The sequence below is a fragment of the Anser anser genome, assembly GCF_964211835.1.
Source record: "Anser anser genome assembly, chromosome: 8".
Taxonomy (NCBI): Eukaryota; Metazoa; Chordata; class Aves; order Anseriformes; family Anatidae; genus Anser; species Anser anser.
The window spans coordinates 12,800,488-12,818,946 of record NC_139728.1 but is presented as its reverse complement, the minus strand read 5'-3'; the positions used below and the strand labels follow the sequence as shown (position 1 = coordinate 12,818,946).

General features: G+C 45.5%; 1 protein-coding gene across 7 annotated transcripts in view; it reads right to left on the bottom strand.

The window, feature by feature from the left end:
- Positions 1–38: 38 nt before the first annotated feature.
- The window catches only part of SMG7 (SMG7 nonsense mediated mRNA decay factor), a 51,327-nt gene continuing 32,906 nt past the window's right edge, over positions 39–18,459 (bottom strand). For 3 of the 7 annotated variants that reach the window (XM_083846565.1, XM_083846562.1, XM_083846564.1), the window contains 12 exons: positions 17,099–17,159; positions 16,370–16,489; positions 15,571–16,006; positions 11,730–11,874; positions 10,148–10,536; positions 9,053–9,418; positions 7,362–7,511; positions 5,125–5,205; positions 4,383–4,542; positions 2,909–3,079; positions 2,658–2,806; positions 39–2,156 (listed from right to left, as the gene is read on the bottom strand). In XM_083846565.1, coding sequence (XP_083702691.1) covers positions 2,043–2,156; positions 2,658–2,806; positions 2,909–3,079; positions 4,383–4,542; positions 5,125–5,205; positions 7,362–7,511; positions 9,053–9,418; positions 10,148–10,536; positions 11,730–11,874; positions 15,571–16,006; positions 16,370–16,489; positions 17,099–17,159 — 2,342 coding nt within the window. In that variant the 3' untranslated portion in view covers positions 39–2,042. The remainder of the gene's footprint in view (positions 2,157–2,657; positions 2,807–2,908; positions 3,080–4,382; positions 4,543–5,124; positions 5,206–7,361; positions 7,512–9,052; positions 9,419–10,147; positions 10,537–11,729; positions 11,875–15,570; positions 16,007–16,369; positions 16,490–17,098; positions 17,160–18,459) is intronic. The other 4 variants (XM_083846566.1, XM_083846563.1, XM_083846568.1 and 1 more) reach the window with 4 other exon arrangements.

The following is an 18,459-nucleotide window of genomic DNA, read 5'->3' as shown; positions in this document are numbered from 1 at the left end:
GAGTTACACAGGAAATAAATGCTACACACAGACCTGGATGGAGAGAACATGGTTTAATTAAAGGCAAAGCTGATTTCAGCAGCTGCAGTTCTTGCACAGACAGACAAAAAACACAAAAAAAGCTTACGACACAAACCAGTTTCTGTTGGGGGCCCCTTCCCTCGCTCCCCTGGGCTCCGGAAGGCAGGAGGAGTCCCAGCCAAGAGTCAGACACGTTCCTGACACCGGATTCTCATGCACAAGTGGAGCGGTGCGGCTGGGACCCTGGCACGGCCGGGAGTGAGATGGTGAACCTGGTTAGCTCGTTTAGGGTGCAAGAGTCAGTGACAGTTCAAACACTGGAATGTCGCAGCTGCTGGGGCGCACAGCTCAATACACAAATGGGGAGGGCAGGGGATAGGTACAGAGGGGTTTGGTTCGTATTAGCACTGGGTGGGAACTTCACTTTTTGGACTTGTTAAAGGAAATACATCTTCAAAATGCAACAAAGAACAGTGATGTTGCTAACGTGGAGAACGTGGGGGAGCTGCTCATACCCTCGGATGGGTATTGGGTCTCCATCTTCCCTTTTTATACTCTGTCGGGGCTGCCCAGACTCCAGTGTCACTTAGGCTCCTGCATGTGCTTTGCTCTGCAGCTGACTTCCAGCTCAGAGATCCTGAACCATCACACAACCCCTTACTGCTAAACACAGCAAATGGACGTTGAGATTGTTTCCGTAACTTCCCTGGGAAACCTAACAAAAACGCTGTCCTTTCCTTTAATGAAGTTTCCAGTCTTCCTTTCCCCTAATAAATAGCAAATAAAACGTTTTCCTTTCCCTTCTGCACCTTGTCACATGTGAACAGCACTATGCTTTCTTCCACGTGTGGGTTGCACATGTGTGTCCACGGTGCCTCAGATTTCTTTCTAGAACTGAAAGTCTGGGGGCTGCAGCTGGGAGGGCAGGGGACGGGTTTCTGCAGAGCTGGTGTGTGCCTATGGGGGCTCGTACACTCCACACTGTCCAGGCTGACTGTCGTCTTTACCCAGTCCTGCTGGACCCCTGATTACTTTCTGCAAGATGTTGCACATTGGCAATAAAACTACTAGCATCCAGCGAAAATGGGAGGATGGGGAAAAGAAAAAAAAAACATTGAAAGCTTTCTACCTACCTATTAAAATGAGTCAGGCTGTGAATGCACAGACTAGCCTGCCCTTTGTGGGGCTAGCCACTATGCTACAGTAAAATGTACAGGAATCAAACATTAATTTAAAACCCCATAGCAGTTAACTTGCTTGTCCAGCAGGGTGCTGCAATGCCCCACGTCACTGATAATAGCTCAAACACCTACTGAGAGGAGGGCATTTCATGCTGGAGTCTCTAACCCACCCACAGGCTTGCCAAAAGCCTTTGAGTGAAAGGAAGTGGTGTCAAGTGCCAGATTCTCCTTCATGAAACTCCTTCACTAGCCCAGGAGATAAAGCCCACCTTGCCACCAACCTCCTCTGACCAGAGCAGCAGCTGGGGCTTCCGTTGCTCTACACTGACTACAAAGCATGTCTCCGTACGGAAGAATTCAGTGTGATCTTACTACTGAGATAGTCATAAAGATGTTTAGGAGTAATTTCAACTACATTCTCAGTCAGCGAAGCAATCATTAATGGATTCCTATTTTATCTCCCCAAAGAGAGGAAAAGGATTGAGAAGTTCTCATTGGCTTCTCCCATCTGCCCTTCGTTCTCAGCTTTTACTTCCCATGTGGCTGGGGACATGCACGATGGAGAAGGTGAGAGGCGGTGATATCGGGTTACTGAGTGAGACAAACAGCAGTTCCTCTCTCCCTTCAGAGGGCCCAGGGATGGGAGAGTTCCTGATGTTGTTTTCTTGCACTGCAGACGTTTTGTGCACACTCAGTGGGTTGGTGGAGCACTTACGCCCTCCTGACAGCGAGGAACAGAAGAGAGGGCTGCCACCTGCACAGGACTGTGTGGGCCAGTCCTGCAAACCCAACATGCCATGGTTTATGGAGCCTTTGTTTGCAAGGGTTGCCACCTCGTTCTCAATGCGGCAGGTTCATGGTGCCTTGTCCACGTTGCTGTTTCTGCTTCTGCTGCATTAACAGCTGCTCCAGGGCTGAGGGTCCCGGGTGCATCATGGAACTGGACCAGATGGACTAAAAGCAAACAGTCAACACTAGCACCTCCTTGTTTTCTTACAGATGAGTAGACTATACTATATTTTCCCCTCTTCCCTTCATCACTCATACCTGTCTTATCATGAAAGTCAGACTTCAAAGGGAGCTCCCCTTGAAGCAGCTTACCCTCCCCACCAGAATCCTCATTGCCATATAAATATATCCCACATTCACAATTACTAACTTTAGACCAGTCAAAGCAAATGTTATAATTTCTTCCAGTTCTGCCAGCCTCGTCTTGTTCCACAAAATATTCTAGAACAGCAAGAACTGAAAAACCGTGACATCTTCCAGAACTGGTCATACCTCCCACATTGCCTACGTAAGCAAGTCTGCAGGAAAAGCCTCCAAGGTTTCTGACCCTGAACCCCCGCTGGAACAGCAGCGTGAGCTGCCTACAGCCACCAGACTCTGGCCCCTTAGGCAAGTGCCTGTTCCCAAGCACAGCTTTATAGTCATAAGCTTTATAGTTAACTATACCTTCAGACTCTCCATGAGCACAGCTGAGGAGTCCTCTATGGCAGGGCCTTGGGCTGCCCAGGTGCCACTGGGAGTGCTGGGCTGGTGCCAGCTGCTCTCTGAGGATGACGATGTTGCTGGGAGATAGTCCAGACCAAACCCTCCCATTGCTAAAATGGGGAAAAGAGACAAATTCGGAGGAATCTAGCAAAACCATTGCAAAAACAAACGTCAACAGCTGGCTTCATCCAGGCCTGGAACACAGCACTTGCCTGGCTTATCTGTTTTCCAGCGGTCTGCGATTCTCCTGTCTCTGTTGTCTGGAGTCCCAATAGGTCCGAAGTTGGAGAAGGGAACAGAATTGTGGTTATGGGTTGGAGGGGAGCTTGGCAAGCTGCTGGGGTTGGAGGAGTGAGGAGACTGGCTGGCTGGTGTCGAATGATCTAGTGATTACAAGGCAAGAGGGAAAAGGTGAAGAGAAACAGCAGGAGCCTCCTGATTTTGAATTTCATAGTGCTGCTGCAATTTCTGCCATCACCCAGTTTTCTCCAGTACTGAAGGTCAGTTTTTATTCCCTCCATTACATGAGTAAATTCCTAAATTCTGAGCGAAAACGTTTGCACATATACAATAATAGAATGACTGTGTTTAAGTGCACATACGTGCCTATCAGAAAGCAAAAATCCAGGAAACCTCAAGAGGGCTGGCTAACCAACAGTGAGTTTTCCCCATGTTTCTTGAATAACTTCTCTCAAACAAACAAACAAAAAACACCTATCTCCAAGCTTTACAAGCTAATAAAGAATAACTTTAGACCAAGGAGTTTGCAAGTTTACAACTTCAATTCGAATGTTTTACACTTCTTTGAGTCTTAAAGCAATTCAGACCAGAACTGAATACTGAGCAAAGCAGGAGCGCAGGCATGGAAGTGTCTCTCTGTGAGCAGGAGAGCACGATGCCTGAAGAGAACAAAGAAGAGCAGGGTGCCAGGATGTATTCTCGGATGAGGAGGTGAAGTGAAAGCTAAAACCCATGTAGTGTCATAAATCCTGCTAGAATAAAAGCACTTTGCAGCTCCCTCCATTTCATCAACAACAGTTCCTTCTGGTTGGCTGCAAAAGTCTTGATACAACCAAAGAACATCTCCAATGGCTAAGTTATTTAAAGTCCTCTTTTTTTACGTTCCTTCCCTCCCCTCACACTCGTGTGGATTTCTTGTGATGGTAAAGTCATGACATAACTCTAATGTGTTTTATGCCCTCAAGAAAATTGTTAAAGAAAAAGCTGGTTTGCTTTGTAGGCTGCTTTACACTTTAAAAAAATAATGTCATACTTTCCTCCTCACTCTTCAATCATGTAATTTCTCTTTCACCTATCTGCTTTATAAAATCCAAATCTTCCCGGTTCTTCCAAAGAAGCAACATTAGAAGTACAATAATTTTTAAAATGCATGAAGTCCTACTCTCAAATGCCTGTCACGAATTTAAGTTAAGGAGATTTCAGGATTTAACACTTCCTACAACTTTTATCCTGCTCAACTACTTCAACTAAAAATCTAGGTTCTTACCCTATATTAGCAACAGAATCCCATCGCATTTCCAAGGATTATATATAAAGGAACACAGAAACCTTCAGACATTGTAAAGAAGATTTTTTTTAATTTCCAGTTACATTTAACTTGCAGTAGGCTCAGAATTAACTCCAATCCTCTTAAAATACACACAAGAAAAATTGTACCAGGATTACCTGAGCTGGCTGGAAGGGATGGAGACCACGGAGTCCCTTCAAAGAGAGAATATAGTGAAGTCTCCTGATGGGCAACTGAAGGGGTGACTTCTGTTTTTGTGCTGGTATTCATGTTTTTCCCATACACCTCATTAAACATGCTGTTATTTGGATATCTTTCCTGGAATAAAAAGTTTGAGTACAGGATTTATTTGAAACAATGAGAACATACAAAGGAAATTATTACAAATCAAAACACTTTTGTAACTCCTTTTTCACTCCTCAGAATCTTCCCTGAACACTTTATTTAACCAAGTCCATCAGATCCTGAAGCAGGGCCAATTTCTCCTGGCTGAACTGCAAAGCCTTCATAAAATTTTTTAGTTTCTGGTCAAGAGACCCTGCTCTGCTCCTTGGAAGAGAACGGGTATTCCGCTGGTCAGGAATAAAAATACTCCCACACCACAAAACGTGGGGATGCACCTTTTCACTCAACTCTACGATCCCACTGAAAGCAAACATCCCAGGAACTCAACAAGACTCAACAGTACCTCTGCAGAACGACAGCTGGGGCGAATTTGGGAAGACAACTGATTTTCAACAATGGTAAAAGGCAAAAAATAACCTTGCTAATACAGACTGAAATTAGGCCTGTGGATCTCCTTTCAAGTTTGCTCTAAAGGATGTGCCCATACTTCTGTCACTATCCAGCTAAACAGTAAGTCTGAATAGCAAAATGCTGCCAGCTTTGGCCATCACATACCTGATTAAGAGAAAAGCCACTGAGAGACAGGAAAGATGACGACTGAGACATCAATTCTGACGGTTTTTCCAGCAGGGACTTCTTTGAAAAACCAGAAAAGGAAAACAAGCAGTTGGTTTTCAGTGCAGCGAGCAGGAGCAAAGTAAGCTACAAAAAACTGCCCAGGTATTTTTGTTTAAAACCTTTCTTGCATTTTTGACCTCAGCACCGTGGAGGGCAGGGGGGAACAAACTAACAAATGCAGAAAATCGAAAGTTTCCCTATTAATTTTAATTAATAACTAAAAATCAACAATTACGACAGCTGAGAATCCCAGGCAAACCCCACTGACAGCACAGTTTCCCAGTTCTCAAGCGCCTCTGGCTGCTTCCATGGTCTGACACGTCTAGAGGGGATGTTCCTGGCAAACACACCAACCCTGTGGATGTATAAAACCTTGCACAAATGAGACAGGATCCTTTCCAGTGAGCAGAGTGCTCAGTCACACCTGACGAAACCCTTGCACGTTGCTATTCATTGACGGATTGTTTGTTAGTTTCGAGTACTCCTGCTGTATAGACACTCGGAAAAATCACAGCTCGTCTTACTGTCTAATTGGGTCAAACAGAAAGTTTCATTTATTTCTCTCTCATTTTCATTATAAATGACTAAAGAAGAAGAAAAGTGTTTGCAGCAGAGGTTCTAAAACTCCCATGGGTTCCATGTTGAAATATTATGGCCTTTTCCATGACCTTTCCCATCATCTACACCTCCTCCCATACAGCTATTATCTGCAGCCTAGTATTTCTCAGTTTTTGTTTTCAGTTATTATGATTAAGCAATGAAAAATACTGATATGAAATATAATTATATGAACCAAGCCTATTTAGGGAAGACACAGAATTAGCTATCACTGAGACAAATGACAGCAAAACTGTAAAGCCTGGCTGCTAGATAATTGAACACCCGTGACCTTAGGATCAGGATCAAAAATTCACAGAATTAGTGAAGTCACGAGTAAAGCTGTGTGAGATCCAAAATTACATCTGTAGTCTTGTTCCAAATAAAAACCCTCTTGCCCCCAAACCAGCTCAGCACATCAGGTATTTTAAAATTTATTGTTCAAATAATAAGAAAAGCCCCTCTCTAACGTGGTCTTAATATCTGGAATAACTTTGCTTTTATCCTGTAAGCCTGAGACAAACAGCCCCATTTTCTTGGCAAGCAGCTCCTAGCTTGTTAGATTTTCAAACTGACAACTCATTACTTTGAAAGCACGTTGTAAAAAGCAGACAAAATTTGTACTCGGCACATCCACACAGCCTGCACAGAGGAGTATTTCCGTCCATCTGTCAGCAGACAGCAACTGCAGGAGCTTCAAAGGAAGCTGCTGAAGCAGCAGCTGTTAGTTCCTTAGCAAAGGTATGGAAGAAGACAGCAATGGGTGCCTGCTTTGCTACTGGCTCCTCGGGACGACATGCAAATTAACGAAGGAACAGATTTATTAACCAGGGATTCCAAACAGAGTCACAAAATACTCCTCCCTGTTACAGCCACGACTCTGAAATATGAGTATTTACTGAGCGTGCCTGTAGCCACGAGAAGCGCACTGTGTTTTTAGAGCTAAGTGACAACTTCAGCAGCTCACAGGCCCTCCAGCTAGCAAGCTGGGAACCCAGAAACGCAGACAAATCTCTCAGGCTGTCAAACTCCCTGCATTTCTATAGGAGTCAGTGATTATTTAGCCAGTCGCTTGCAGGTTTCTTCTAAAACCATCTGGCTCTTTTGCAATCTCTTCTGCATTTACTAGGGTAGTTTCCCCCTGCCTTTACGCGTTTCTTACATGCAGTAGTACCAAAGGCACTTGTTCTGATGACTTCCCTTCCCTTTCACTGTGCACACCCTTGCCCCTATTACCACGCCCATACAACTGGGGAAGAGCAAGTGTCTTAAAGGGTGCACCAATGTCCCTCCCGTGAACTGTGCTTACAAAAACACCCCACAGTTATTCTGCTTTCTGAACAAACTGGCAGGTCTGGCCGTGGACCGAGAGCTATGTGGGATGCTGCGGCACCTCCCCAGCTCTCCAGAGCCAGGGGCCTTGGGCTGAGCTCTTGCACGGAGACTGGCTCAGCGGCAGGAGGGGAAGTGCAGAGGAGGGATGGGGAAGAGAAAGAAATTTCCCATTTCTTATAATTTCACAGAAGAAAGAGATGCCAGTTTGAGTGAGAAGCAGCAGTATTAAGTCAAATACATACAAAGAGGCTTCGTCCAGGAAGAGAGGCGAGAGGCCCCAGCAGAGCTGGGTAAAGATCAGGAGGATTAGAGAAAATCAGCTCTTCCTCCTCCTCCAAGGCAGCCAGACTCTTTAACAGGTCCGGAGGAAGCAAAGGGGAGCTCTTGGGGTCCTAGTGACAGAAATGAGCACAGTGAGACAACAGAAGGCAGAAAGGGAAGAGCAAGAGCCAAGTGGGGAGAGACTAAACCAAAGCAGGAGAGAGAAACCAACAGGAGAACGGCAGGCTGTGGCGAGGAGCGCAGCATGCACAAGGGCGAGATGAGAACAGTGCAACAGAAGTGGGTGGAAGCACACAGAAAAACGCTGAGCAAAAAACAAAACCAGCCCCACGGCCTCAGGTGTAGTGGGAGAGGCCCTGCACCCTCCTGGTAAGTGGTGCAGCCAAAATGATGGGCAACTAATTGCAAACAATGCAGCATGTGCTTCCCACAGCATCACGGACAAATACTGAACCCGCTTTCACATTAGAGGACAATGAACATGACTTTTCCTGACAAGGAAGATCTTAAATTAATTATTCTACAGCTGTAATTCAAGTTTCAGCTGAAGTTACATTTGCATCTTCCCTCCTCTATTTGCAGAATTTAAACCCCGTGAGACACTGCCACTGCGAATGGCTACCACACAAAGCTACAGGAAAAAATAAACTATTAAGTGCTACATCTTAAATTTTGTGAGGGATGCTTAAAACACAAGCATCGCTGGCACAGCCTCTGTTTGTACTGCACTGTGCTTGCACCAAGCCGGTTTCCGATTTAGGGACGAGAACAAGGCTTTGGCCCAGTCTCCATCTAAAAATCACAGCCTGACATCAGAGGAGAGGCAGTCTCCTGAATATTGTCTGTCTTTTCTCCCCCAAAGGATAAGCTAAGTGATCTCAGCTGACCTTTTGAAAAATCCTGAGTGCATTTACAGAGGCATATCTGACCAAAGGTTTAAAAAGGCCTCTGTTTAAGTTTCCTTATAAACATCACCAGAAGCACTTCCAGACAATCCAGGACTTGATACATAACAAAGACTGCAGGCTTTTTATAAACTGCAGCATGAAGCAGAACTGCACAGAAGCAAACAGAAGCAAAGTATTCCATTAGTGCAACCAAGAGCTAAGGGATGGAGTTCAGCGCTCTTGCTACGTGGTGGGATTTGCAGGAGGAAAAAAAATCAAAATGGGGTTGCTCCTAATATCCTCAGTTTCTATCCTCAGTTTGGCTCTTACAGCCTCACCTATTCAACACACACAAGATACTCTATGGGAGGTAAGAGTTTATCTAAAGGGTAAGCATTCAATTACAATTATTTAGATGGCGTTCATGGTTTTCTTCAGTTGCCAGACAAGTATTTTCCCTGTCAGCTGCCATGTGTCTTGGCCCAGCAGATGCAGTGCAGAGACCAGCATCGTATCTACATTGAGCGTGACTTACACCTACTTGAAAACAGATCTTCAAGAGCCTGATCCCCCTCCACAGTCCACTGAAGCAGCAAATCCAGTACTGTATGCTGGGATCCCATTTACCAACACCCAGCTCCCTTGTAAATGTTCTCACTGATCCACTTGGGACTAGGGGGCATTCCTAAACTGGGCTAACTGCCTGAGCTGTCAGCTATATCAGAGCCTCGCTAGTTTTCACCACTTGTTACGTGGATCTTTACCTCAAAGTTCATCCTGGAGACAGCATCCTGCTCTGGGCGGAAGACTCCTTGCCGTTTCCCCCTGCGGTCCATGTTGGACTGCTGTGCCATCACCCTGTTGTCGGCCATGCCGTAGGAAGAGTCCCAGTAATATTCTGGCACCTTGACTTCTGAGGGGTTCTGGTTATATGGCTCCATTGGGAAAGGCTTCATTTTTTTCTCCAGAGGTTGCTGTTGCATCACAGGAGGCTGTAATGACTGTTCAAACAATTTTAGAGGGTCCTGGGCCTGCAGGTAATAGGACTGCTTTACAGGCATGATCTTCCCCAGTGAACCTTGGACTTGTGGCGGGTTCCAGAGCTGCTTTGACGAGTCTGTCTGTGGATACTGAGGCAGAGATGCATGCTTTCGTCAGCAGGTAGGAACAATTAATGTCAACTGGCTTTCTAACTTCAAGCTGTCATTCTAGCTGACTCATAGCAGATATTCTGCAAACATTCTCATCTGCTACATTATTCACCAAAATTCAGTCTCAGTAGGCGTATAGCCTCATCAAGCTCCAAGCCAACAGCCGAGCACAATCCTTACTCCAATTCAACACCTTACAGACACCTTTAAGGTACTGAACTGCTGCCCAGAACAGAAGGGTCTCGCTCGCCATCACGGCCAGACGTGCCAGAAAGTAGGTTTTGTCAAGCACACGAGCACGAAACCAAGAGGAAGGAACTGACAGCGGAACCCGGTGAGCCCACAGGAAAAGAGCGAGTAGGGTGAAGATTCAGAGCCCATCCTCATTACTCAAACAAGACATATCTACAAAGGCCTAGGGCAGAAATATCTCAGAATCATCACCTTCATACCTTGTCTACACACAGAAACACACACAAAGATTACCATCTTCTCAACCCAGTAGATACCTTCCTCTTAGTTATAGAACAGCAGGTTCATGCCCACTAAACTTCAGCTGTTTTTCAAGTTTGCCCAGAAGTTCACAGATCAAAATTCCACAGCAAGGTCTTTAACAACAACCGTATGAGGTAGTCCGGGAACAGAAGTCTCCAACATCGCCAGTTATTTTTAAACACAGTTTGAGCACACTGTACTAGCCAGGCTTACCTGCTGGAACCCAGAGTGGTGTGGTGGGCTCTTCCCCAGGCCCTGCACAGCTTTTGTTGGGGACTGTTGCTGCTGCTGCTGGGCCAGCGCTTGGACCTGCAACTGGCCTGCTGACTGTGCTGTTGCCTGAGCTGGTAAAGATGAGAGGGGTTGCTGGGAGGGAGGTGGTGTTTGCTGAGGTCCCTGGGTCATCGGCCCCGGTCCGGAGGGCCGCTGCTGGCTGTAAGGAATGTGGGACTGTTTCCCACCTTGCACCTGGTTTCCTGCAGGCGAGTGAGCCGTGGGCTGGAGGAAGGTTCCTGGGACAGAAACGCCGCCTGGGAAGGTGTACCCCGTGCTCATGGAGAAAGCCACAGGGGGAGGGACAACGTAGGTCGGAGGTGGGAACCCTGCAAAAGAAAGAGCCGTAACTGCAGTTTCTCAGCAGAAAGCAGCTTCCTCAAGAAAACGTTTTGGGTTTTTGTTTGGTTTTTTATTTTGTACATTTAGAGCATCAGAACAGGAAACACCAAGGACAGCTTGCAGACAGGCACTAACATCTCCTATTCCACCTTTGCAAGTACACAGCTACGATCACAGAGGGATTCAGAGCGTCTTCAGTTTTCTTCCAGTATTCCGGGCACTGCTAACAGTCTGTCAGAGCAGCATCTGGGAGAGTTGCGGGATTACTCCCATACCTCCACCTCCCTGCTCCTCCTCCCCTTTTTCACTCATCACGTGGGTTTTTTTTGATGTGTTACCCCCAGAGTTCCCACCCCTTCAACACATTTCCAGACAATTTCTGCAGCACTGGTCACAGAAGCAATCGATAAGTCTACTGCCTCCCCCCAGAACACCACCAGTCCTAGGATTAATTTAGATAAGGAGATAGATGGCAAGCAAACCAATCCTCACATCCACAAGATCCATTTCCTTCCTGTAGCTCACACTGAAAAGCCAAGTTTGAAAGGCAAGCTTTAATTCTATGACAGGCCAGATTTCCTGCTGGCGTTAAGACAGAGAAGAGGCCCCTCTCTCTTATACTGAGGAACTACGCAGAGGAGCTACAGGGAAGATACAGCTCCCGGCTATTTTGTGAGCAAAGATGGACAGTAAGGCATGACAGGAATGCTCCGCAACAAAATGGGAACACGCAACGCAGCAACAACAGCAAATGACACCACACAAATTACAGCTTGAAACATGAGCATCACTACAAAAGAAACCAAGCTAGAAAGAAAGCAGTATGACTGATCTTTTGTAATAGCCCTATGTACAGGGAACGCTTTCTCCTGGGCTAGCAGAAGCCTGTGTCATGTTTTGACTTACTACAGAAACAGCCTCCTGTGAAATCCCTTGATCTTGTGCTAATCGAGAAGGAAGGTGGCAGATTTCATGGCAGACACTGATAACAAAACATAAGGAATCCTATTCATCTCATTTCAGTTCTGCTATGCCCTTTCTTTACTACACTGTAAGACTCTCACCATGAGAATGCGCGTTCATTAGAACAGCCACTACCTTCAGAGGCTGTAACAGCTAAGAGCACAGGCTTTTCTTTGCAGTCAACCGTAAAACCACACTTTGAAAGAAAACAAGTTACCTGGCCGGCTAGGAAGGGGAGGGAAAGCTCCTGGGTGATGAATGGGGATGAACTGGGAACTGCTGGCCTGACTCGGAGTCTGAGTTACAGGTGTTTTCCTGGCTTCAGACACTGGAGTCTTCCTCATCTCTGTCTGGGATTTCACCTAATACAAAATAAAGCAAGAAGAAATTAGGTAACTTTTCCTGTGATTAACCACATCATGTCTCAAGCCAAAAAACAAACTCAAATAGTTAGAGAGAATTTTCTTTTGCCCTAAGTTACTGGAGGAGGTTTGGAACATCAGAATCTAGTTCCTTCTTCTCTGGCCTCAGGCAGGTGACTTTGCCTCTCCTCAGGCACTCCTCGCCTCACAAAAGCACTGGACAGATGTCCACCCAGAAGACTGCAACAGGCTCCTCCTCTAGCGAGAGAGTGGGAAGCAGACATAACATCCTCAGACCATACGAAGGACTTACCATGCTGGTCACCTGCAATGCCTTAAAAACAGAACAGAAGATGCAAATGCTATTACGCTTCTCCTAGGGCACTGCTTCGACCTACTTCAAGCTACTTACATGCAGCACCTTAGAAAACAAACACTGCCACCTTCTTCCTAGGGAACTTTTTCAGCCTCATCTACACGGTGCAGCATATGCACAAACTCCTGCATATCATGAAATTCTTTTGAATAAGAGCATACACGACACATAGCTGAGGTGGTAACCTCTTTCAGTTTACTGTGAAATTGCTGTATGTTCTGTTAAAAGAGCTGCACCAGTTAAAGGCAGAGAGAAGAATGTAATGTAATGTTTACCTGATTCTGAGTCTGTTGCGGGCTGGGTCTTCCTGGAGAGGAAGACAGAGGGGAAGACTACTTTCCCTTTCTGTTCAGCTCGGCAGAACTGCCTGGAATGCAAGATGGAGCAGGCAGGAAAAAGACAGCAAGCAAAGAACCCGGGCAATATAGAAAGGGCCCAGGAGCAGACCTGATGCCAAGCCTCAGAGGTGACTGAAAGGGGTTTTTATCAGGGATCAAATAAAAAACCCAAACAACAACAAAAAACAGCTGTGTGGGACTTATTTCAACATTTAGAGCTGCTGATTTGAAAGGACTAAGAGGGCAGGCACTTCCTTCCAAAATCAGTGATGGGGTGAAGATGCATTCAATCTTTCTCTTGAGTCTTTCTTAAATAACTCTGAATTTCCCCGTTTTTAAATTATGGGAGTGTAGTTTGGTTTTTGTTTCATTAAAAAAGTAGCTTTTGAGACTGAGAGGTTTGGCTGTATTTTTCATCTCCCACTAGAAAAAGCTGGGAGGAAACTCCACCTCAGAGTCTGGCTGATGCTAAATACCACAAATGATGGAGCAGCCCCTGCTCCCCCTCTCACGCCACAGCTGTTCGCTGCCCACCTGTACCCTTTTTATCACATTCTGTATGTTCAAATTATATCGTGCTGTACCTTTTTTCTCTCTCCACAAGAAGCCAAACATCGTTACAACCCATACTGCATGCATTCTTTCATAGCAATGTCCGAATTCAAAGATGCTCTTCTTGCAGTGGGATTTCAAAACACGAGCTCTAGTCCACCATAAACTCAAAGCTGTAATAAAACATTTCCAAAGGTGGCTTCCAAAAGACTCCCCCCATACGATTTATAGTGGGCTTTTAAAAGCTAAACAACTGAAATTGGTTAATCCAGTTGTTTCTCCTTGACCTCACCTCAAAAGCATCAATACTCCCACTTCTTTACATCCCCAGCGGTCTCAAGAGTTCCCACCTGGTGCCTGGGAAAAGCACCACTTCATCCCAGCGGCCTTTACGTTACCTTGAGCAGGTCCGCATTACGCCTTCCTTTGCGCCCAACAGCATCTCCCCTAGAGGCCAGGTTCAACCTACGCCAGCCACGCTTGCGTGATCCTGTCTGAGCACGCAAGTTTTCCACTTATCTGTGAAACAGGACCAACTACTTCCCTACAACATTCTTAGCATTTTTGCTAAAGTAGGAGCTGCAACTTTTATAGAGTTTAAGCTTTTGAAAACGATGAGCTACAGAGTAGACAAAGTTTGAAATTTCAGGGAAAGCCAAACCAAAGCACTAGCAGACCACAAATTGGTACAAAACCTAAGCAGTCATCTTCTCAGCAGGGCAGGGGGCAAACCCTCCTCCCCACATCCTGGAGCAGGTCTGGGTAAATAAGTCCAGCAAACGGTGTTGTGATAGTTAAACTAAATAGAGCTGATGGAATTAAAAACTCCAAATTAGTTTCTATTCAACAGGAGATGAACGGTGACCAACTAGATCCAAACACAGCATGCTACCTAGGAAAAATGCATTTCAAACCCAACGGTAAGTCTTAAGACCAAAAAAGGGCAAGTTTCTGATAAATCAACTGGGTTAAAATGATATTATCTTTCCTACACAAAAGACCTACACTACTTCTTCAAACATATTGGTTTTTCAGCCTCAAGCCCTTCTTCTGCAAGGCAGGGTCACAAACACCGGCACAGGAGTTATGCTCAGGCCTGCAGCCGCATTCCAGACGTGTTCAGCAAACAAAACCCAAACACCTGCCACTCCAACTCACCTATCTAGGCAGTTTTTCAGGTACCAGGCTGGTGTCAGTGACTCACAGACAACTGCCACGCAGTTTCTGCAGGCTACTCCCCTTCCCCCCCCCACCCCAGCACAGACCCCACGCAAACCCAATGCAAGGCTGCCCGTGCAGACCTCCCATTTCGTACTGACGTTGCCTAATAGGAAATGATCAGGAGGAGAACAAGAAGAATGATCCAAGGGTCCTACCAACACACACCAGAAAGACAGGGAGCTGCTTTGTCTAGCCTAGGGAAAACAAGATTTCAGTAACAGGTCCTCAGAGCACTTGCAAAGAGAAGACTTGAGTTATTCTCCAGACCAGTCCTGGGAAGTAGTAGGTTTACATGGTAGCAAGGGGGATGAAGTGCATTAGGAAATGATTTCTGCGTGTAAGAACAGCGAAGAACTCACCCTGTTTCTCAAGGGAAATAACTGAATCTCCATCATTATCATTAAATGCCTCTAGACAACACCTGTCAATGGATGAGATACAGCCAAAACAATCCAGGTACAGATTACATCGACCCTGAAATTCTCCACCCTTATTTACTACAACTCTGTGGAAGCCACAACAGTAAATTCACTCCCTACACACGAGGTGAGCAGTTTTGTACACAGTGCTACATAAATGGGGAAAAAGAGCATGCCTTTAAAAAAATACAACTGAGAAAAGAACAGCTGATGTGAAAATCAACAATTTTGAACAAGCATCTCAGCGCAGAATTACAGGTTAAAAGCTGCCTGGCTTTTCTTACGACCACCGACAGCCACCTTACTGCACACGCAATACAGAGGATCCTCCTCCGTGTAAACAACTCAGTGCTTTTGTGGTGTGTTTGATTTATCGCAAGCGCACAAGCCAACTGAACAGAAAATGCCCAGCTCCTTCGCAACAACCACAGCATGGGTAATAGCATGACTAAGACCTGGCCATGCACGCTGCCCCTTGAACTGCTTGTGGAACAAAAGCTAGAAGGCTTTTTTTTTTTTTTTTAAATACTGAACATACAAAAAAATTGCCTTTCATTGCTCCCTATCTTTTCCTCCCCAATAAACTGAGACAGCATCAAGGAAAAGGGCAGAGACCCAAAGTTTACTTACACCTGGTCTCTGAGACAGACTATTTTTTTTTCCTTTGTGCATTAAGGGTACCTGCAGGCCCACAGAAAGACCTTGGCTTTACTGATTTCTGTGCAAGCAGTGATGGCCCTGACACAAACATACTGCTAAGATGCAGTATCCCTTTGATCTAAAGGCTTACCTGAACTGCCACATTCTGCTTTCCTGCTTCCTGCATCTTATCCAAGCCGCATTTCTTGGTCTCATTCTTCCTTTTATTGTTATCCTTCTTTCCATCGTTCTTATTGGCTACTATTCCTTTGCTATAGTCCCGTCTTTCCCTACCTACATCTTTAGGTGGATAGATTCGCCCTTGCTCTCTGTTCATTTCTCGTGGCTTAATATTTTCTTTGAATGTGACCATTGGTTTTTCTCCTGTATCACAGTTGTTGTTTAGGCTTCTGCCAGAGGACAGAACTGATTTGAGTCCAGGGCTGCCATCTGTGGATAGTGGTTCTGTGATAGATGTTTCCTGCAAGGTGACACTCTCTTTGGCTTCGCTAGAATCCTCTAGTAATAATTCCGGGATTTCCGTCAGGAACAACAGCTTTCCTACCTCATTTTCACACTGAATCAACCTAAAAAAGACAGAAATTGAAAAGCAAATATGAATAGTTGGTGGCTTTTTTTTCCACGAGGTAACCTAACACTCTTGCTACAACTTCAAATATTGTTTCCACTCGTCTCAGCTGTGCTGCAGTATCACTAAAGGGCCTCACCAGATGTGATGCTTCACTCCAAATACATTCCTTATCAGAATTAGTTTAAGGAACAATGGCACACTGACACACAGAACATGTTATTAGCACTGTCAGCATCCTGTACTCACATTATATTGAATTGCTTGGTAAAATAATGAGAAAAATAAAGTTCACCTCTGGCACCTGCACTGCTTAAACTTACAGAAGCAACTGAAACTCACAGAAGCTATTTGCAGTTACCTTGGCTGATTATCAGCAATCCATTTGCCTGTGAAGATGAGTCGCTGTTGCCGTATCCGACGTTGTTGCCCTTCCTTATCTCCTGTAATTGCCTGGTGGCCTTTGGAAAAATCCAAGTTCCTAACATTCAAATAGCAGAGGGAATAATATTAATTACACAGTTACCCGCAGAAAAAGCATGTTTCTTTAGAAATACAACTGGTCAGCATTATTTTGTCATAGGTTGTGATGTTTCGCCAGATTCTATTCAAAACATGCTGTCTGAGTTACAGATTCAATTCTCTTCTCATAAGATGTATCTACATTAAAGAGGCTCTTTTTTTTGGTGTGTGCATGTTATTAGGTACAGGGACAGTTAAAAACAGAAAAAAAAGTAAAATAAAAACACATCAAGCAGTTTTCAATGAAAAAAAAATATTCCTTTCCTCATTTCTTAAATTATTTCTCCCTTTCATTTTATTAGCCTGAAGACTGCAGAAGAAAAACAGTCATGAGCAATGCTATAAGCTCATGGCATTCCTCAGAGTTTTATTGAGGACTGGCATAGGATCTATTTTCCTCTTCAGAATGCAGATGAAATCCTACGTTACCTATTACAGTCTCGAGATGCTAGCTGCATCAATCCATACAGCAGCACGTTTTCATAAAGAAAGTATTGCAGGGAACAGGTCAGTGGCTATCAAAGCAGTGACGCTAGCAAGGAGGCAGTTTCTTTCAGCTGTCACCTACCTGAATGAGGGTCTCAGAGCCAAGAATCCCTGCAACTCAAATTCTTCTGGAAGGGGGGTTGCTGGTGAATAGACAGTAAACAAGATAAGGAAAGCATTAACACGTTAAGTACAGAAACATAAGTTCATACCTCAGCAAGTTAACTATACACAGTAAAGCCTTCAACTAACATATCCACTGTACTTGTCTACCCTGCAAGCTGAGGAGCTCAAGAAGGATAAAGCAGAGCAAGTCTGACCAACACGAGAAAAGAAGCATTTGCAAAGCATTCGTGTGCACTAATACTAGATGACAACTTATTGCACGTTTGCCTTTCAACTGCAATTTCCCACATCAGAAAAAGCATGTATCATTCCCAGTCACAGAATCACAGAATGCTAGGGATTGGAAGGGACCTTGAAAGATCATCTAGTCCAACCCCCCTGCCGGAACAGGAACACCTAGATCAGGTCACACCGGAATATGTCCAGGCAGGTTTTGAATGTCTCCAGAGAAAGAGACTCCACAACCCCTCTGGGCAGCCTGTTCCAGTGCTCTGTCACCCTCACTGTGAAGAAGTTTCATCCCATATTTAAGAGGAACCTCCTGTGTTCCAGCTTGCACCCATTGCCCCTTGTCCTATCATCAGATGTCACAGAGAAAAGCCTCCTGACACTCACACTTCACATATTAATGAAGTCACCCCTCGGTCTCCTCCAAGCTAAAGAGACCCAGCTCCCTCAGCCTTTCCTCGTAAGGGAGATGCTCCACTCACTTAATCATCCTCAGGGCTCTGCACTGGACTCTCTCAAGCAGTTCCCTGTCCTTCTTGAACTGAGGGGCCCAGAACTGGACGCAATATTCCAGATGCGGTCTCACCAGGGCAGAGTAGAGGCTGAGAGAGGTTCTCCTCCCCCTATTAACCACCCCCCCCCCCTTCTGACACACCCCAGGATACCACTGGCCTTCTTGGCCACGAGGGCACAGTGCTGGCTCATGGTCACCCCGCTGTCCACCAGGACCCCCAGGTCCCTTTCCCCTATGCTGCTCTCCAGCAGGCCAGTCCCCAACTTAAACTGGTGCCTGGAGCTGTTCTTTCCCCAGTGCAGGACTCTACACTTGCCCTTGTTATATTTCATTAAATTTCTCCCTGCCCAACTCTCCAGCCTGTCTAGGTCCCGCTGGATGGCAGCACAGCCTTCCCGCTTGTCAGCCACTCCTCCCAGTTTAGTGTCATCAGCAAACTTGCTGATGTACATTCTATTTCCTCATCTAAGCTGTTGATGAATATATTGAATAATACTGGTCCCAGTACCGACCCTTGAGGGACCCCACTAGATACAGGACTCCAACTAGACTCTGTCCCATTGACCACAACTCTC